The sequence below is a fragment of the Trichosurus vulpecula genome, chromosome 3, assembly GCF_011100635.1.
Source record: "Trichosurus vulpecula isolate mTriVul1 chromosome 3, mTriVul1.pri, whole genome shotgun sequence".
NCBI lineage: Eukaryota > Metazoa > Chordata > Mammalia > Diprotodontia > Phalangeridae > Trichosurus > Trichosurus vulpecula.
In genome coordinates, this window is record NC_050575.1 from 361,849,680 (window position 1) to 361,871,632 (window position 21,953).

A 21,953-nucleotide genomic window follows, 5' to 3' on the forward strand; every position below is an offset into this window, starting at 1 on the left:
GGAGAGATAGTTTGCCTCATTGGGGCCCACTTATGAGTTATTGCTAGGCATAGTGTCCCCGGGCTGGGGAGAAAACTGTCAGGGATAGTGTTTTGAAGCTAGAGAGAAATGTGATCTTGGAAGTAGGGTCCAAGCACAAGCACCCAAGCACCCCATCACTACTATGTGTCAGGCACTTCACAAATATTCTCATATGATCCTCATAACAACCCTGGAGTGCAGGTGCTATTATTATCCTCATTTTACAGTTGAGGAAATGGAGACAAATAAAAGTTAAGTGACTTGCCCAGGGTGACACAGTTAGTAAGTGTCTGAGGCTGGATTTAAACTCAGGTATTTCTGCCTCCAGGCTTAATACTCTATCCACTGCACTGTCCTTCTGCCCCAAACACTAGGTAATTTTAATTTCCTTCCAACTCTTAAATCTATGATCATACTGTAACAAACATTCTGGCAAGGCTTGGAATAGTTGCCTTGTGAGGGGTATAGTACAAGATATATATACCTTGGGTATAGTATTTCTTTCCAGAGATGAGCTGGAATGAGGAAGAGATGAATTCATGAAGCTATCTTGGGATGGGAAGGGGAGGGGGAAGGGTGGTGATTTCAGGGTTTTAAAATCTCTACTTATAGAGATGCATCGAGAGAGTTGGAGAAAGTGAATAGTGACAACAGCCACCAAAGATAGGACTCTTTTCAGGAGACTGACTATAAGCCTCATAGTGGATGAAGACTTTTCCTTTCCCTGGACAGCCCCCTCTCCTTATTTTAAGAATTTGTCAGATATAATGCCTACCTGTGGAAATTACTGGAACAATGGTGAATTTACTCCATTTTTTTTCTTTTCTGTTATATTGCTGCAAGCATTGGGCATCATTACTAAGTGTTTCTTTGTTTAGTGGTTGTTTTTATTTTTTAATGATGATTTTCTAGTTAAAGATCATTTTAATTATGTCCTAAATTGGTGTTTTTGCTGTAAAGGGTAGAATAATGTCAGGGAAACCCATGGGTAATGAATTATAACAAATTTAAGTTTCTGGGAAGTCTCCCTTTTGACTTAGTGATCAAAAGAATACCCTGGGGGTTGAGAGCTTCATGAATTTTATTGTTGTTGTTCAGTTGTTGGCTCCTTCAGATTTATCCCACTCCTTCTGGCCCCATGCACCATAGCAAGCCAGGACCTTCTTCTATTTGCCACTGTCTCTTTTAGTCCATCCAAGTTCATGTTCCTTATTTCCATGAATTTTATTAACAATCTGTACTGAAAGCTTTCTGATTTTGCAGAAAAGAGAAACCACATGGACCTGGGACCTTTGCTCTAGATTAAAACCCTTATGAAGTCATCTCAATATCTCCATGAACATGAGTCACTGTGTGTGTGTGTGTGTGTGTGTGTGTGTGTGTGTGTGTGTGTGTGTGTATGTGTGTGTGTGTGTGTGTGTGTGTGTGTGTGTGTGTATGTGTGTGTGTTGGGGGTGGGGGGAGTGGGTTGGGTTTTCTTTGCTCTCTGAGGCAATGGAGGGAAGAAGAATTAAAGTAAGAGACCTCTAAATAATAATCCTAGGGTAGAGATTAGCATTCTCAAGGAACATCAATTCCACCCACTTCCCCAAACGGATATGAGAAAGTGTTCCTTATCCAAACTGCCCTGCATAGGGACTTCTTCTAGGCATCACTATGATCCAGTGGCTTGGAGGGAGGGGGAGACATAGCCAAGAATTACGAAGTCTGAGAAGGCTGGGAGGATCTGCGCTGATGGAAGGACCAGTCCACTGATGAGATCATGGATTTAACCATTCATATGTTCATGCATTCAAGAAACACTCCTTAAGCTTTATATTATGGCTTGGGCACTATATTTAATGGTGGGGGAAGGGAAGTGGGCAGAGGAATAAAAGTTTAGCTAAGATACAGTCTATACTTTCAGGGAAATCCCAGTCTAGTAAGTATCTAAGTAAACATTTCTTTTCAATTCTTTCAATTCTTTTCAAGGAAATTTTCCACCAACTTCATAAGTACTGTTTTACATATTTATTTAACTTATGCATTAATACAATACAAAAAAGACCAACAATATTCATATACTGTATAAGAAACAATAATATCACTTAAATAACTATGCATTAGAGATAGACATTGTTTAGAGGATCATACACAATCAACATTTCTGTAATGGGGTGACTCCTAGTGCATTAATGAAGGGAATTGACATACAAGTACAGTCTCTATTCCTTATTTTGGCACATATTTGAAGAGAAACACTAAAGCTAACTGCAGACTCCTCTAATGGAACCTCTCCAAGATCCCTCCAAACTGTGGCATCTTCTGTACTATGTTCTGAGGTCCATCCCAGCTCTCACATTCTGTTTTCTATGTTCTAAGGTCCCTTCTTACTCTGACATTCTAAGATGATACTTTACAAGTATGGAGGGGGGAACGGGGGAACAGACCCTAGTACCTCAGTCTTTCTTGCAAAAATCCTAAGGGATCAAATACTGAATTTTTTTTTTATCCTAGGTAACCCAGTGAATACTAAGCAGAACAGTGGAGTGTGTGTGTGTGTGTGTGTGTGTGTGTGTGTGTGTGTGTGTTTCCAGTGTGTGAACTTGAGAGTTCATTGGAATCTTATATTTTATAACCCTTTTTTCCTTTGGTCTGCATTTAAAGGCCTAGAACCATACTGACACCATTTGCTTACTTGGAGTATTTTGACTAATTTTGGAGGATTTTGCAAGAACATCCTGGCTAGATAGGTCTACCCTTTATGGAAGACCTGTTCTCCTTGCTCTATTCACTCAAAGTGAGCACCAAACAGCCCATCACTTTTAGATTCTTCAACAATTTCTCTGGACTGTTTAGTGTTAGCTGACGAAGGTTGGAAAACATCTCTATAATCCCTGGCTGTTGCCGTGTTGGTGGCTAATTCTTCATTTGACTCCAGGCCCCTTGGTCCAAGATTCACACCATACCCTGGAAAGAATTCAGATTCAAAAAGGAAATTATAAATGGTGATTAGAATTTGGCTGTTAGATCAATATAAACTCACATCTGAAGCACAACTTTAATTTTACTTTGAAATTGCAACATATAGGTACACCGTGCATTACAAAGCAATGTGAGATAAAGGGAAGCAGACTTTGACTGCAAGCTCTTCCTTTTTCTGAGATGTTTTCCCTCATCTGTAAAATGGGGATAATGTTACATCGCACAGCCTTCCTCATTGGATCATCTTGGGGAAAGCACATTATAAACTGTAGGGTACTACATGAACTATTGATTTTATTATCTCTGTGTCTCTCTTTCCTCATATCCCTCATCCTTCCCCCCAAGCATAACAGTCATTAAAAATTCTCTCTCCAATTTGTTTTCCTCCCAGAGTCAGCTAGAGCTTAAATGTCAGGCAGTTATTCAAGTAAATGAATAGAAGCATAATGTCCAACACAAGGAACATGGTAGCTGAAGTACTGTATTCAGTTCTCATTTTCAGGAAAGACATTCAAAGCAACCTGGGCTTGTTCAAAGTAGTACAACTAAGACTGGAGATAGGATGGGAGGAGGAGCACATCTAGAGACTATACCATACAAGCATCGATTGAAAGAATAGGAGATAAAAAAAAAAAAGAATCGGAGATGTCCAGCCTGGGAAAGAGAAGCAGCGTGGTAGAGCAGAAGAGCACTGAATTTCAAGGCAGAAGATCTGGGTTTGAATCCTGGCTCTTCTTCTTACTAAATGAGTAATTTCTAGGTGGTACAGTGGATAGAGCACCAGCCCTGAAATCAGGAGGACCTGGGTTTAAATTTGACCTCAGACTCTTACTATGTGACCCTGAGCAAGTCACCCAACTCCAATGGCCTAAAAAAAAACCCAACTAAATGAATAATTTGGGGGCAATTCATTTGACCTATCTGGGACTTGTGTTCCTTATTTTTAACAGAAGGGGTTTGATTAGAAGACCTCTAAGATACCTTCCAACTCTAAATCCTTAGATTTAGGAAACTTGATTATCTGAAGTACTTTGCTAAAGTAGACCAAATTTGCTCTGCATGGCTCCAGAGTTTAGAATTAGGAGTAGTTACTCCTAGTAACTAAGTTTTTTCAAGGAAAAACTTCCTCGTAGTTAAAGCTGTGGTATGGCCTTCCTTGAGATGTAGTGAGTTCTCCATCCCTGGAGGGCCTCAAGGAAAGGCTTGATGTTGTAGGGGAGATTAAGCACTGTGCCATAGAATAGTGTTTGAGTCAGAAGATGGGAATTCAAATTCCATTAGATTGTAAGTTCTTTGAAGGCAGGGACTATCTTTTACTTCTTTTTTATACTCCCCTCCCATAGCATAGTGCCCGGCATATAGTGGGCCCTTAATAAATGTTTACTGACCGACTGGCCTCTGACCCTTACTACCTGTATGACCTTGAGAAAGCACCATAACCTCATAGGGCCACAGTTTCCTTATCTATAAAGTAAGGGTATTGGGGTCCCTCTGTGGCTCTTCTTCAGGTCAAGGTTGACATTGATATGCTTTGAGGATGTTTTCAACTCTGACATATGATTACAAATGCCTTGGTTTTGTATTTTGAAACTTCGTGGAGGTCTGGCAGCTCACCAGTATCAAAGTTGAGCAGACGTGCATCTTCTCCCTCCATCATGACAGCAATGTTGTTCCTCTTAATATAGGTTGATGTGATCTTCTTGCAAGACAGCAAGATCTCAAGGAGCTGCTGGAGTGACAGGCCACTCACTTTTGGGTCTCCATCCATTTTGTAGGCATTGAAAACCCGATGGTAGATTTTCTTCATTGCCTGAAAGAATAGAACAAAGGAGATCAAAGCTTGGTGACTCCTTTACCAAAGATCTCACATTTGTACATATTACTTTTGCATACAAACATACTCATTTGAGCCTCATACCAATCTTATATGGGAGGCGAGGCAGTGCTTATTAATCTCTTTTTACATTCTGGTGTTTGGAGAGAAGAAATGACTTGACCCAAGGTTACAAGTTACAAATTTGTAATTACAAGTTACAAAACCTAGTAGTTGATAAAGCAAGAATGAGATTCCCACATCATGCATCACAGATCATAGTGCCTAGTCTTGGAAAGGATGATAGACAGTATCTAGTCCATCACTGTGAATTTATGGAGGAAGGAAGTGAGATCCAGAGGGGGAAAGGGCTTACTCAGGATCATACAGTGAGTGGCAAAGCCAGGGCTCAAACTGGAATTCTCAGACTTCAAATTCAATACATTTTCCACTGAAGCATAGCTAGCTATTTCTGGATCCCTACCTTGAATTAGGGCTGGGAAAAATACTTTCCCCCAGAAGCCAGCTCTCAAATCTGGAAGCTAGATGCATTTTGCATGTTACCATTGGACCTCAGGGATCTTGCCAGGATTATATGGAGGGGATTGAAAGATCCACATGGTAAAAAGTAAAAAGAGCTGAGGGTTCTTTTTAGGACCCTCCTGTTTAACTATATAATTGATGATCCCAGTTCCCTTCTCACTTGACCCACATCCCTATCTATTGTGGGCAGGGAATGGAGTCCAATGCAGCTCTGGATTGGAGTCAATGGGATTACCATAACTGATAAGAAACTGCTTTGACCTTTTTCAAATTATGGGGTTTGAATAAATAGGAAGGGCATACATATCTACACACTCAGGTAAGATTCCTTTAACAAAAAAAAAAAAACATTAGGCACTACCTTGCAGAGATAACATGGTATAGTGGACAGAACACAGTGGTGAAGTCCCAATAGAGCTGCCTCCAAACCCCAATATTTTAATTTCATTACAGGCCCACTGCACCTACCTAGCCCCACCCCCATCAGTGTCCTAACTTATGCCTCACTGCTCACTAGAACAGGAGTGTCCCTGAACTCTTAGTTCCCACAGAAACAGAAACTCAGCACTGTCCCATAGACGCTTTCCCACAAAACAGGTGTGCTATCATAATCGAATCATCCATCTTGGCCAGACAGGACCACAATAGCTAGCCAATCAGAAGACACCACCACCAGCATGTAGAGCAGGATGCTTGATCACCCAACCGTAGAAGGGACCCACCCTATGATAGCCTGGGACGCCTCTTCCATTACCTAATCCCTTAACAAACTCCTCCTGCCTTTTTAATATTAATCATTTTCCTATATTCCATATAAATTTTGGTTGCGTAATCAGCATCATATTCTCTATAAAATTGTAGGTCTCACCTTACTGAAGTTTCTAGTTCCTCTAGGGGACTTAGCCACTCACCAGAGCGTGAAACCTCAAAACTATAATAAATCTTTCCAAATGGCTTGTAGTCAACCTGAGTCTTTGTAATTCTTTAGAGATGTCCCGCTGCAACTCTACCTGAGCCTCAGTTCCCTCACCTGTAAAATGGGGATAATAATAGCACTTATTTTGTAGGGCTGCTATGAAGATCTTGTTAAATAACATATAAAGTGGTTTGCAAGCCTTAAAGATATATATATATATATACATATATATATATATAATTTATATATATCATTAATATTGCCATCCTTATTATTAATCATGAGATATCACAACAATTTGGAGTCAGGCCTTTGCTAAGTCCTACCCAAAATGGTATTTCAGAATATTAGAGTTTGTCATTTCTCAATCATGGTGTTCATTTTGTGGGTTCAATAGGCCAAAAACTAGTTACAGATTTGGTATCCATAAGACTCAAAGCATTTTATGACTGCTACATTTTAAGCAGTAATCTCTTCTCCTTTGGTCTCAGTTTTCTCATCTGTAAAATGAGTGTGTTGGATAAGGGGGCTTCTGAAGTCCCTTTCTTGGTCTGATAGTCTTAAGATTCTAAGCACGTGTACCCTCTGCCTATGGTAGTTTACATGCTAACAAAAAATCATCTAAGATCTTGAATACACACCCACACATATAACATACACACACACACACACACACACACACACACACACACACACACATTCATTTAGAATTTTAAAACAATGTCCAAATGCCTGTTGGATATATTATTTAATATTACAGTTATATCTCCATGTGCATTTTCCCTGTGGTTGGAGCACTATCATAGTATCCCATTCTCCATCCCCAAGCAAATTGGGATCATTTTTCTTTATTAGGTATGGAGACTTTACTTGAGACTTAACTGGCTCGGAATGTTGTCTTGACTTCCTGGTCCCTGAGTACAAAACAGGCAGGAAGAGATCTAGACTTGCCCTAATAGGAAAGAGCTTTGACCTTCTTTATCAAATCATGGGGAAAGTTGAGTTTGAATGAAAAGGAAGATGTGGTAGACCACTGTGGGCAAGTCAGAATCAGCAGAGCTTTACTCAACTGGTTCAACCCAGTATATCCTCAATGCATATCCTTGTTCTCTGGCTATAACTAAATAAATCTCCTTTGTTAATTGTTGAACAACTCATGAATGTCTCACTCATTCCAAAACTGAACATAAACTACCAGGGATTAGCCTGAATCAAGTCCTGTTGAGAATTCCCCTGTATTAGATTGTAGGTTCAATGAGTTTAAGGACCATCTTGTAGCTGAATATTCTATTTCCGCCAACTCTACACACAGAAGTTGCATAGTAAGTGTTGGTTGAATTGAATGAGAAGGCCCTGTGAGGTTTATGACTGGAAACCAGTAGAATTTGGAGTGAGGAGGGACAAGGAGGCAGCTGGCACAAGAAGTAAAGAATCCAGTGACATCCTAGAAGGTAGATGGCAAGAGGTAATTCTTTCTTTCTTGTACAGGAATCTTGACTCTTAAGATTTAGATCTGGACTAAGCCCTTAAAGACCTCAGAGAATACAACCTTCTCATTCTATAGAGGAGGCAGCTGACATCCAGAGAGTTAAAGGCACTGGTTCACAGTTACTATATTGGTTCAAACAAAACTGCAACTGCTTAAAATAAATTTTCATAATGTCTGGTTTATAGTTCTGTGCCCACTTTTCATAATGTTTACAAGAATATTTCCCATTTAGGATTTTTGTAACTTAGGGCCATTTTTTTCCCTATGAATGTCAACAAATTGACATTGGTTGCTAGAGAATGTCCATCTTTTATGTATCTGTATGGTAAGATAGTTATCTATATGTCTATATTGGTAAGTTGAAGTATTTTTCTCTAATAGAATCCTTGTGAAGTTTTGTCTGGCCCTATATTTAGATCAGCATTCATATGTAGATTCCCAAGGGAAACTTGTAAATGTTTTTGAGCATTGATGCTGCTATGGAGAATGCCTCAGGTCTATTTCTCTTGGCAATGGAAAAAAAGTTATTTAGAAGATGAAAAAAACTCCTTAAGATTCTTTTTTTCAATGTACATACGTTTTTGTTTTTATTGTTTTTATTTCTTTTTTACATTTTTCTTATTTTACCTCGTATCTCTTAAATTGCTGGAAAAATCTTTCATTATTTCCAAAACTGTAATGATGCTTATCTCAGCTTGAAGTTTTGTTTGATTTTATTTCTTTTCTTTCTTTTTTTGGTATCATCCTAACTCCTATAGATAATAGATTGCTGCATTCTAAGTAGATGTAAGAAAGATGATCTATCTGATCCTACAGAGAACTAGAAACTTGAAACATTACTCAATAAAAAAGAGAAATATGGTGAACCATATTTGGCACTACAGCTTTATCAAAAACTCTGGGAATCGCTCTTCATTAATTAGACTGGTACCTCAGGCTTCTGTACTGCCCAGCTCATCTGTCTAGAAGTTGCCATTCCCGACTAGCTAAGCTCAAACTGTAGACTTCTGTGCTGCTCAGGTAGCTGGTGGATACTCAGTAGGAGACACAGACCTAGGGAATATTTTGTCTCATCTCAAACCCTCTTTATACCTCTACTGGCTGCAAAGATTAGTGTCTTAAAAAATATCATTAAGATATAAAAATTCTGTTCATGTGGTTGCTTTTTTCCTCCCTGGGTATACCATTTAGTTATCGCAGAACTAATCACTTAGAGGTTAATTGACACTAATTGTCGGGAAAATCACCACAGAATTTGTTTTTGAGAGATGGAAGGGACCTCAGAGGCCATCTAGTCTAAACCACATACAAAAGTTTTTCTGTCTTCTCTCTCTTCTAGGGATATCAAAGCCTTTTAGTAAAGAGAACTTTACCAAGGGTTACCTAAAGAATGATTTTTTCATATAAACTTCCTGCATCTTGGTCATGGTTTCTATAACTGTCACATCATTAGGATCTAGAAGACATTCAGTGCATGATAATGTCCTTATAATAGAATTCAGAATACTTAGTATACCCAACATGGACATTTTAAATTTTATGTTAAACCATGTCCAAGGAAGCAAATGTTGGATATGTTAAAATGGTGCTCCATACCAAATAAAGTATAACTCCTCATCTTGGCATTCAAAGCTGTCTATAATCTGGCTGCAACCTAGCTTTTCAGCCTTATGTCATATGACTCACCTTCATGCATTCCATCTACATTCCAGCCAAACCAGATTTCCTGCTTGACTTGAACTTACTAGCTGTGTTGAGCAAATCATTTACTTTCTCTAGTCCCTAAATTCCTCAACTGTAAAATTAAAGGATTGAACTAGACAACCTTAAGTTTCCTTCTATCTCTAAATTGCTGTGTTTGAAGGTCCCTTCCAATTCTAATAGTCTATAGGACCTTGGCAACTACTGTCAACTGTTCCTTCCCCTCCATTTCTTAAACACAAAGGAAAATGAAGTAATATTTTTGGCTAAATTTTTAAAAAATGCCTTTATATTTTATAAATTCAAGGTCACTGTTTCATTGGTTTTCTCTTCTTTTTTAAAAAAGGAAAAAGATACCTGTACTCCCAAGTTCCAGGTCTACTTGATTGCCCTCTTTCTTGCCCATGTGACACTATAGCTGAGTATCTTTTTCATTGCTCTATTCCTGGGGGAAGATGGTTTATATCATCAAGCAAGCAACATGGTATGGTAAAACAAGTACTAAATCTAGGGTCAGACTAGGGCGTGGGGAGTGGTAATGTAAATAAAACACAGAATCATCCTATTCCTGTTGCCAATTAAATCAGTGCTCTATTCCTTCTGACAAATAAGTTAGTGTTATTTGTACTTTGCTTTCCTCTATCAAGGAAAATTCTATTTGTTCTGGGAAATATGGAACAAACTGGTTAATAGGGAATTGGAGCTCAAGACAAGCGACAATATTGCCCATAAAAACCTTGCTACCTTCAGTGGATTCAATTCTTCAAGTAAAAGTTGGATGACTACTTGTTGGGGAGTTGTAGAGAAGATTCCTATGCAGATTCAGTGCCCTCTGAAAGATTTTCCAGCTCTAAGATTCAGTGATTTTCCAGTGACTGAAAAATAGATTACAGCACTGTGGTATAATATAGTGCTTAAGCTGGAATCAGGAAGAACTAGGTTCAAATTTGACCTCTGACACTAATTCTTTAACTGAGAGCAAGCCACTTAAAATCTCTGAACTTCAGTTTCTTCATCTGTAAAATGGAAATAGTGAGACAGTATATCACACGGCTGTGGTAAAAACTCACATGAGATAAAATATGTAAAGTGCCTTGCAAACTTTGAAAGGCTGTAATAACTTGATTTTTAAAAATTGTTTTCCTAGATCTAGTTTGTCCTTTACAGAAGCTGGAGGTGAAATAATCTTGTAGAAACTGTTTTAAAACTTTACAGTGGAACTTTAAGACTGAGAATGGATGAGAAGGGAAATTGTTTTAGATAATAGATCATAGAATACTAGAGGTAGAAGACTTCTTGGAAACCATCTTGTTGATTTTAGAGATGAGAAAATGGAGACCCAGAGATGGGAAGGTATTATACCCAATTCAATTAAAATCAAAAGATGTAGAAACAAAGTGATACTGCCATTAAGGTATACCATAGACTATTTGGACAAAAATGAAATGTATGTGGAATTCTTTAGACAGAAACTGATATACAAGGACTTCATCAACCAATTCGTATTTTTTTAAAAGCTGTATTGCAGATGGAAGCAAGGTTAGGTAAGAAGATAAAAACAGAAAACATAACAATACTATGAGAATGTTGTTGAGAATGCTAAGGTTTAGAATCAGCTGAAGCTGGCAATGAATGGGATGAGCAAAACAAAAAGGTAGGTTTTTTAAAAGTTAAATTGAAGCAGGAGATCAAAGAAGATATGATTTCTCCTTAAAGTGGATGATATAATAATGATATAGTAATGATAATAATAGTTAGCATTTATATAGTACCTATTATGAGCTAGGCATTGTGCTAAGTACTTTAGAAATATTTTCTCATGTAATCCTCACAACAACCTTGAAAAGCAGGTGCTATTATTATCTTCATTTTACAGATGAGAAAACTGAAGCAGACAGAGGTTAAGTGATTTGCTCAGGGTCACATCATTTATAAGTGTCTAAGGCCATATTTGAACTCAGGTTGTCCTGACTACAGGATCAATGCTCTATGTATTGTGCCACCTAGCTGCCATAACTAAGAGAATATAGAACTATTCAGCTTGTATTTTGTTTCTGTTTTCTCTGTCAAGGAGAAAAGTCTCTTGGAGTGGAAAGGACAGAACAAAAATAGCTGTCAGGGAGTTGAAATCCAATATAAGCCTGAAGATAGTAAGAGAGTACTTTGATGAGCTGAAGTCACCAGGCCTATTTGAACTATATCCCAGAGTAATAACAATTTACACTTATATGGCACTTTAAGGGTTGCAAAGAGATCCACACACATATCATTTGATCACAACTACATAAAGTTTGTCTTGACAAGGTCTGACAAGATCTCTCTGGCTATCCTTGTGAACAACATGGAGAGATGAGGTCCAGGCATTAGTAGAGTTAGTGGATTTGAAACTGGCTGAATGGCTAGCGCCAAAGAATAGTTATTAATGGCAATTTGGAAGGCAAAAGCTAATGTAGTGTCACATGATTTGTCTTTGGTTCTGTATGATTCATCATTTTAACAGTGACTTGAATAAAGGCATCTGTGGTGGAATTATTAAATTTTCAGAAAACACTAAGCTAGGAATAATGGCTTCTATAGATAGGATGCAAAAGGATCTTTTTAATCCAGAACATTGAAGCAAATTGAATATAGTGAAATTTAATAGAGATAAATGTAAAATCTTAAACATGGGTTAATAAAAACTGACCTCATGTCATAGAGGTATGACTAGACAGATGTTTGAGAAACAGTGGACTTCAAGCTCCATATGAATCAATGATATTATTGTGGCAACCCAAAAAGCCAAAGTGATCTCAGGCAGTAATAGAAAGATTTAGTGTCAATAACTAGGAAGATGAAAATTCTACTTTATTTGCCCCAGTCAGACAATAAAGTATTGCACTTGCTTCAGAGGGCTACATTTTAGCACTCTGACAAGATGTAGAGCATCCAAAGGAGGGCAACCAGTTTGATAAATGGCTTTAAAATTAAGCTGAGACAACAGGGTATACTTAGCTTGGAGAAGACAACACTCAGGGACCATATGATATCTGTCTTCAAAGTTGTCGAAGGGCTATGTCTTAGAGAATTTGAAAATTGTGAAAGAGCAATAGATATGCTTCCATTGGACCTAGATGAGATAACTGGAATCAGTGGGTAGAAACTACAGATAATCATCTGAATGATATAAAAGTGAAATGAGCTGAGAGGAAGTGAGCTTCTGGAGATGGCCTTTTGTTGGCTACATTATATAGAGAATTGTTGGTCAGACAAAGGTTGGTCTAGATATGGCCTGTGAGGTTCCTTTTAAAACTCAGATTCTATGATTCCATGATTCTGTAATGGTGGAGCTAAAGCTTGAACCAGGATTTCCTGTGTTCAAGTCCTTTGCTCTCCTGTCCCCAATTGCCATTCATCAAAACAATAAAATTACATACTTTACAACTTCTTTGCCCTTTATGACTCTAAGCTCTGAACAAGTTTGCATCTATTAATTACTTCCCAGAATTATCTAGTAAAGATCTTTTTTAAAGGCTATTTTGTCTTTCTTGTGTAAGAGGGAAAGTGCAGGAAGAAGTTTGCTTCTTATTACACTTAAGGAATTGGGGAAATTTCTAGAATACATGGAGGGTTAAGAAGAGACTGACAGCAGCAATAATACTGAATGATTTCTCCACCTCTCTCCATTCAACCTCATTTTCCAAAACTGTTAAGGGGTGTGTGTATTGGAAGAAGGGATCTCAAAATTTTTTAAAAGTACCATGGACAAGGAAGGCATAAATAAAACTTACTATTTTTATTAAAGGAAAGCATTTATGGAGGGTGAGTCTGAGAATCAACTGGCCATACTTGATTCTGTGCTGTCTTGTGGAAATTTCTTTAGTTTATTTCATGGCAGATTGAGTACCTAACCTGAAAAACCTCAAAGTGCTTATGGAGTTTCTGAGAGCAAAATGTAGGAATCTAAGTTTCAGAATTTGATTTGGGAAATGCCATAGTCATATAATGATCATGGAACTTTGATAGATTTTCAGGTGAAAGTCAGTCTTAAGTGCTATTTGGTTTAAACTCAAGGATTGATATCTACCCCATAGAGAGATCCATAGTGAGTTTGGGTTTCTGGCATTGGCACTAGAGATAAGGAATTTTTTTTTAAATAACAGTTCATCAAAGGAAGGTAGCAATGTTATTGATTGGATCTGCAATTTGTCTGGAATATCTTAATCCTGGTACTTAAAACCAACAAACTGTTAGCTCTATAAAGATCATTTGGCTACCTTTCTGCTACAGCTATGATTTACATCTTTACAATGAAATTATCATAGTAATTTAGAGCTGAGAGGGCCTTAGAAGGCAATATTGTGTAATAAAGAGAGCACTGTATTTATAATAAGAGGATCTAGGTTTGAATCCTAGCCTTGTTGAATCCTGAGTAAATCCTTTTACTTTTCTAGATCTTAGTTTTCTTGTCAGTAAAATGAGACAGCTGAGCAAGATAACCTCTAAAGAACATCCTACCTAACAACCCAGGGCTCATAGATCAAAGAAAAAAAAATAATGAAAATAGCCTTCCAAAAAAGAGTTCAAGTACCAAGGAGCCACAGCCAGTATCACACAAGACTCAGATGCTGCCACCATAAGGAACTTGAAATACAATATTCCACAATACAAAAGACTAAAAGCTTACAATCAAGAATAACTCATCTGAGAAAACTGAGTCTAATCCAACAAGGGGGAAAATGGAACTTCAGTGAAATAGATGACTTCTAAGCATTCCTGATGAAAAGGTCAGAACTGAATAAAAATTTTAAAATGCAATCACAAGAGTCAAGAATATAGATACATGAATTTGATAATTTGGAAGGGACTATATGATGATGAATTATTTACATTCTAATGTAGGGAGAAGAAACTAGTTTCTACTCAGAATCTGTAGTCTTCAACAGTCATAAAGTAAGCTAAATACGACAGCTGGAGGGCCTGGGGTTTGGTTTTGTTCTGTTTTGATGGTCTTATGAGAAAAAAGGAAATGTGAGGGAAAGGAAAGTTACAAGATATAAAATAAATCCCTATAAATTGTTAGTTGTTGCTAACAAAACCCAGCAGGAAGAGATGGTAAGAGAAATTACATTCAAAATAACTTACAGAATGTATAAAATATTTGGGAGTCTGTCCAACAACACACACACACAAACTATAGGAAGATAACAAATAATGGCTAATATTAATCTAGTACTTACTATGTTCCAGGCACTGTGCTAAGTGCTTTACAAATATTACCTCATTTTACCCTCATGGGCAATTCTGGGAGGCATGTCCATTTTACAGTTGGGAAAACTGAGGCAAACAGAGGTCAAGTAACTTGTCCAGGGTCACACAGCTAGTAAGTGTATGAGGCTGGACTTAAACTCAGGTCTTCTTGTCTCTAGGCCCAGTACTCTAGCCACTGTACCACCTACCTGACTAATAGTACAAAACACTCTTTACAGAAATACTGATCAAAATAGTTGGAGAAATAGTAATTGCTCATGGATAGGCTGTGTCAATAGAATAGAAATGATAGTATTAATTATTTAGTGCCATACCAATTAAACTGTCAGAGGATTACTTTATGAAGCTATGAAAAAATTTATTTGAAGGAACAAAAGGTCAATAAAAATATTATAGAAAATAGTAGAAAGTGTTGGAAGGAAGCCTATCCAACACCAGATCTCAAACCATTTTACAAAGTAGTAATAATCAAAATTAATAGTATTGGTTAAAAAAGACAGAGGCTAACCACGAGAACATATTAGGTACACAATACACAATAGGAAACAAGCCTAGTAGCCTTGTGCTAGATAGACTCCAAATCTGCAGCTACTGAAGTAAGGAATAGTGGAAAAACAAAAAAGGAGGGTGATAGAAATTAGGTTTAAACCACCATCTCATACCATATACCAAGATAAGCTCCAAATGGACACATGACTGAGATACAAAAGATCACAGCATAAACAAATTAGAGGAAGAAAAAATCTTTCAGATCTGTGGATAAAAGAGAGTTCATCATAAAACAAGGGAGAGGATCACAATGGAGAATTGTGGTTTATATAAAACTAAAATGTTTTCACAACAATACCAATATACCTGAAATTTGAAGGCAAACAGTTAACTAGAAAAACATTTTTACAATAAGTTGCTCTGATATATATGTCCCATATCCAACATACATAAGCAACTGAATCCAATATAAAAGAATAAAAGCCATTATCCAGTAGATACATTGTTAAAAGACATGATCAGGCAGTTTTCAAGGGGCAAATCCAAGCTATCAACAGTCCTATGGAAAACAATGCTACAAATCACTAATAATTAGAGAAATGTAAATTAGACTCTGAGGTTCTACCTCATACTCATCAGATTGGCAGAGACAACAAAAAAGGAAAATGACAGTTCTCTGATGGCCTATAGGAAAAGCAACACATTATTGTGTGATGCCATATATTGATGGTGGAGCTGTGAATTGGTTCATCCATTCTGAAAAGCAATTTGGAATTGTGTCCTAAAAGTCACTATATTGCATATGCCCTTTGGTCTAGTTCTAGGTTGTTACCCCGTAAAAAACCAACCAACCAAACAAAGAACAAAAAACAAAAGAACAAAAAGAGAAAAGACCCCATATGTACAAAAGTACTTATACCAGCTCTTTTAAGGACTAGAAATTAAGGGATTTACCATCAATTGGGGAATAGCTGAACAAATATGATATATGAATGTAATATATTTTGCTATAAGAAATTATTAAAAGGATAGTTTCAGAGACACATGGAAGACTTGTATGAAGTGATACAGAGTGAAGTAAGAAGAACCTAGAGAACAATTTGTACAATAACAACATTACAAATAAAAATAACTTTGAAAGATTTAAAAACTCTGAGTAATGGAATACCCAACCATGATTCCAGTGGACCAATGATGAAGCATGCTACCCATCTCTAAATGGAGAGGTAATGAACTCAAGGCATAGAATAAAACATACATTTTTAGACATGGAAAATGTGGGATTTATTTTGATTGACTATCCATATTTACTTCATGTTTTTCTTTTTCTTTTCTTCAATTGAAGTATGAGTTGGAGAGAAAGAGGGATTGGGATGGGGATAGTAAAAAAAGAAAGAAAGAATACAGGATTATTCAATTACTTTTTAATGCACAAAAAGAGAAGTGAAGCAAGGCCAAGAAGAATCCAAGACCAACAGGATAGCTTTGAAAATTACATTGAATTTGCTATGTATTTTTAAAGGAAAGCAAACTGTATATAACTGAGAGTCACAGTTTGTCTCTCCTATTACTTGTTGTCTTCTCCATTAGACTGTGAGCTCCTTGAGGACAAGAACTGACTTTTTATCTCTCTTTATATACCCAGTGCTTAGCACAGTGCCTGACACATAATAGGTGCTTAATAAAAAGAGTATGTAAGACAAATGATTGCAGCAAAACGAGGATTAGAAGGAGTTTTTTTAAGATGTTGAAAGTTGTAAGGTTTATTTTATTTTAATAAATATAATTTTTTACTTTATCCCAGTTAAATTGCTCACCACTTTGAATTTCAAACTGAGAAGAAACATTAGTCATAGAGTCCAACCTGCACCTAAACAGAAACCTTCTTTAAAACATTACCAAAAAGTGTCTATCCAGCTTCCACTTGAAGACCTCTAGGTAGCAGGAACCCACTATCTTCCTTCCATTCATGTTTGTAGAGCTCTATCATTAAGATTATGCTTACATCAAGCCGAAATCAACCTTCATGCAATTTACATAGGAAGTTATAGGACTTAGAGTTGCAAGGTACTTTGGTCTGATTTCATCTAGCCTCTTCATTTACAGATAAGAAAGAGAAAACCTAGAGAGGATTTACTGGCCCAAGGTTGTGCAGCTAGTAAGAATGAGTCAAAATTTGAACTCATATGCTCATTCAAAATCCAATGATCCTTTCAATATGCCATGCTAACTCCTACCCATTCATCTTAGTTCTGTCCTCTGGGACTGAGCAGAACCAATCCAATCCTGTCTTCATGACAATCTTTCAAATATTTGAAGACAGCTATCATGTTCATACAATAAGCCTTCTGTTCTCCAAACTAAATGTTTCTATTTAGGAAAAAAACAAGGCCTATTCATCAACTTTACTCTTTGACCCACCCAATCATAAAATACTAGATCAATAAGAATTCCTGCGCACGCCCAAGAAAAATACATATTGTGATTTTTAAAAAAATCTAAAATTCAAAAATTCCCTAACATTTATTATCCTGAATATAATTGTTTCCTGAACATGGTCATCTCTTTGAAAATGGTAGGTAGCTATGGTATCAGTGGAAAGAGAATTTTACATTAGAAAACCTGGGTTCAATCCTGCTCTGCCATTTACCAGTTGTGTGACCATAGGCAAGTGATTTAACATATCTAAATCTTTCTCTGCTTTTATAAAATGGGGATAATATACAATAACTTCATAGAGATGTTGCAAAAATTAAATAAGATGATGGATTTAAAGTACCACATAAGCTCTAATTAACATAATAAAATGTTATACTATCATAACATATATATAATATATAATACACACACACACACACACACATATATATATATAAAATATAAGCACCTTTAGATCAAGGACTATGTTGATTTAATTGTATTAACAGCACCAACAACAAGACTTGCCATGTAGTAAATGCTTAGCAAATTTTTGAAGGATTTATTTTGGTGGAAAAACTTCATAAATATACACTGAAAAGTAATTATGCAAAATTTCTTCTCTGAGGCCTCATCATGTTATAGAAATGACTTGAATTTTCAAATGCTCTTGGCAAGTTCTACCCAAAATTGCAGTATGAAAAAGTTATGATGAAAGCTTCCCCCCCTTTTTCTTACAATTCAAATAAACATTTTATTCATTTTTACTGTACTTGATTTTTCAGTGATGCAGATGATAACAGATTATACTCAAGTTTTATAAAAGCTAGGTTTTTTTGGAGAGGGGGAAGATATTGGGGCTCATATATGGACCAATATAGTATATCAGAAAAATAATATCTCTATAGAAATAATTTGCCTTTTTGTTCTGCACATTGAATTAGAGTGGAAGGCAAAAAATGGTGCATTTTGTATATTAGAAAGAGCCTTTCTTCTTCAAAAGAGGTTGGGATTTAAATTTTGGGAGTCTCCATTCCTGAAATATAGAGCCTCGTGTAAGCTGGGGGTATTGGAGGTGAAAATCCTATGAAGACAAATACTAATGAAAGGAAAACTAAATATGAAAAAAAGTACTTCCAAATTTCATAAAATGGTTTGGGGGCTTCTGGTAGGTCTTTTTATAATAAAATAATTACAGATGATCTCTTATCACCCTGAAAGAGGCCAGCAGGGCATGGGAGGGCTTGGATCACTGCTAGGGGACAACCTAGAGGCTTTGGGGGCCCCTCATCATCTCTCTATCATGACCTCTGTGATAAGGACCCTGGAGGGAGTTACTTAACTCATCAAAGTCTCTGTATAATGGACATAATACTTGTGTAATCTGCCCAAGTTGCTGTGAAGATCAAATGTAGTGGACTGACATAGAATTATATAAATTCAAAATATTTTGTGTCTCATTCTGTGAGTGTCTAACAAATAGGTCCTAGGATTCCATGGTAATCTCCTTACCCTACCCTCTGCAGTGAGGGGGTGGGGCATGAAGTGGAAGCATGGATGACTGTCTCTGTGAATGGCTCACATACAAATCCCTGAGGCCACTGTTATTCAATGCTAGTTCTCTCACCTTGGTGTCCAGGAAGACAAGAAGGTCAGTGGACAATGCCTACTATTTTGAGTGACTTATAGTCTTTCATCCTGCACCTCCCCAATTTAATTTTGAACTCACTATCTTCATCTTCATACCCAGGGAGATACTGGATGTCAGTCTTGTGGGCCTCCTACAATGTGGCTGGTGAGGACCAATTAGTTATAGCATCCTGGGACCACTTTATGGGTGGCTAAGGCAGCCCCGGAGACTGGCCCACCCAACTGATACCCTCACCTTGGTGTCCAGGAAGACGAGGATGTTGGTCCTTGCTCGACAGGCCTCCTGCTCCAGTAGGCTGAGCAAGTGCTCTTGGAAGGCTCCAAGCCGAGGGAAGAAGCGTCCATTGTCCCAGCAGTTGTTCATGCGAACCGAATCCACTCCCAAAGGACGCAGGGAGCGAATGCTGCCCTCGTCTAGGATTACTTGCTGTGAGCGGGACAGCAGCAAACCCCCTGCTCCTGCGTCCAATGTCGTCACTTTCAGCACCAGACCCGAGCGGACAGCAACCACTACACCAGCTAGTCTCACAGGGCGGACATCCATCCCCAGTACAGGCACGTTGGTCCGGGGCTCGATCTCACATAAAGATGCAGGCTCCTTTGGGCTCCAAGCGCCCGAAGGCTCCCTCAACTCCAGCTCTGCCTCTACCTCTGCCTCTGCCTCGGCCTCTGACTCGGTCTCCATCTCGGGCACTGCTTCTAGCTTATGTTTGAGTTCGGTCTGCTCAGGCTCTTGTTCAAGCACCTGCTTTGCTTCCGCCCCTGCCTCTGTTTCTGTCCTTGTCTCTGCCCTTTCCTCTGCCCCTGCCTCTGTGTCTTGTTCTTCTTCCTGCTGCTGAGCCAGATCCAGGACCCTCCATCTCAACTCTACTACACTAGCCCACAACGCAGCGTACAACAGCAACAGAGCGGCCAACGTGGGGCCTAGTGCTATATCTTGCCCTGACCACTCCCCCTTCCATGTCCATGTCCATGTCCATGTATCGGTCTCTGGGCTCGATCCGCTCCCAGTTGTAGGCGATGGCCCTCCTCCAGCTCCAGCCACTGCCACAGCTAAGATGAGGGCTTCAGGCCCCATGTTTACCGCTGCCAGACCTCCAGCCCCAGCAGGGGCCTGTCCGCCCATGACCTCCATCTTCAGAGGCAGCTGTGCACACTCTGCCTGGGCCTCAGCTCCCTTCTCTTTCCTGTCCCGCTTCAGCTGCGGGGGCCCTCAAGCCTTCCTTCTCCCCCTGATCTGCCTAGGCTGTGACAGCCTCGGTCTCAGACTTCTCTGCTAAGCGCAGTACCCACCCTCCACCCTTCTCCACTGCTGGTAGCTCCTCCTCCTCTTTCTCCTCCCACATCTCCACCCTTTCCTCCTCTCCCTATGCCTCCTCCTACTGCTTCCCCTCCTCCTCCTGGATTAGATATTTATAGAATTTCATGTTTTCTGTGCTAGGATTTCTTCTAGTTCTGACATCCTATGCTCTATATTTTAAAATTCCTCTCCCTCTAATGGATTATATTTTAAGGATCATTGAAGCATTTACAATCTACATTTTCCCAGGTCTGAAAGTCTATGACTCAATTTACTCACCTGGTCTCTCTCACTTTGATCACTCTGATCTAAATTGTAACTTGCATTCCTACCAGAGAAAAGAGAGGCCGTGTTGTATATATACCATCTCCCTCCAGTAGAGGGTAAACTCTTCAAAGGCAGGGTTTCATTTATTTTGGTCTTTGTAAGCTCCGTGCCTAGTTCAGTGCCTGGTTCTAGTTGGCATTTAATAAATGATTATTACAGGAATGAATGATTACTATTTTCCAGACCCTAAGTCCTGGCTTTGACTAGTGAGTTCCTTTTTCTGGGCCTCAGTTTTCCCACATATAAAATTTGGGAGACTGATGAACTCTTTCAGTTTTGATAATTTTTATGGAAAAATCAGTCACTGGGTGGCTGTAGATGTAGATACCAGCCTACGACTTTAACCACTCTCTCCTTTTTTCCTCACTGGGCTCCTGGGGGAGCAAAGCCAGCCCAGTCAGTGTTGTAGGAAGGGATCCCTATAGAAACCGACTAACCATTGCTAATGAGCAAGATCTAATATCCTGACCAAGAATGCTCTCTCTACCTAATGAAGAACTGTTGAATGATCTCTGTCCAGGGGAGTATTTAGTATTAGAATAGAGAAATCACTGGGGCCAGATGAAGAAAAGAGTCTCATATATTCCCATCCTGGTGACTTGGATATCCATCCTCCTAAGTCAAATAGTAATAATAATTAATAATAAATCACATTTCTATAGAACTTTAAGTTTTTTTAATTAATAAACATCTATTTGACTTCCCTCTCACTTCCCCCTTCCATTGAGAAAGAAAAAAAAACCAAAACCCTTGCAATACATTTGCATGTTCAAGTAAAGCAAATTCCTCTATTGGCCATGTGTAAAAATGTGTGTCATTCTCCATATTGAATCCATCACCTCACTGTCCAGTTTGCCTCCAATGAACCCCTACAAGGCTTGGGCTCTGATTTGAGAATCATGAAGTGTGTGTGAATTACTTAGGGCTGACAATGATTTTGATATAGCTTCATTCTGTGACATCAATATTCATGTGTGCTTCCACTGACAATAGGCTAACTCAGAACATCTGACTTTGACTAGATGAACCTGGATTGAACTGCCTTTCCCACCTTTGGCTAGCTCCCTGTTCC

General features: G+C 38.3%; 1 protein-coding gene across 1 annotated transcript; it reads right to left on the minus strand.

Moving 5' to 3' along the window:
- Positions 1-1,696: 1,696 nt before the first annotated feature.
- LOC118843509 lies at positions 1,697-20,589 on the minus strand. The gene is made up of 3 exons (XM_036751174.1): positions 19,490-20,589; positions 4,600-4,795; positions 1,697-2,970 (listed from the first exon to the last, which is right to left on the minus strand). The coding sequence occupies exons 1-3, from the start codon at positions 20,387-20,389 to the stop codon at positions 2,792-2,794; spliced, it is 1,275 nt and encodes a 424-aa protein (XP_036607069.1). The 5' UTR covers positions 20,390-20,589; the 3' UTR covers positions 1,697-2,791.
- Positions 20,590-21,953: the final 1,364 nt, after the last annotated feature.

What these genes read in the sequence shown, in the direction of transcription:
- LOC118843509 (XM_036751174.1), bottom strand. Translation starts at nt 20,389, where the DNA reads ATGGAGGTCATGGGCGGACAGGCCCCTGCTGGGGCTGGAGGTCTGGCA. An exon ending in TCGTCTTCCTGGACACCAAG is followed by an intron (nt 4,796 to 19,489) that starts GTGAGGGTATCA and finishes CTATTCTTTCAG; the next exon opens with GCAATGAAGAAAATCTACCA. An exon ending in TCTGCTCAACTTTGATACTG is followed by an intron (nt 2,971 to 4,599) that starts GTGAGCTGCCAG and finishes AATTCTTTCCAG; the next exon opens with GGTATGGTGTGAATCTTGGA.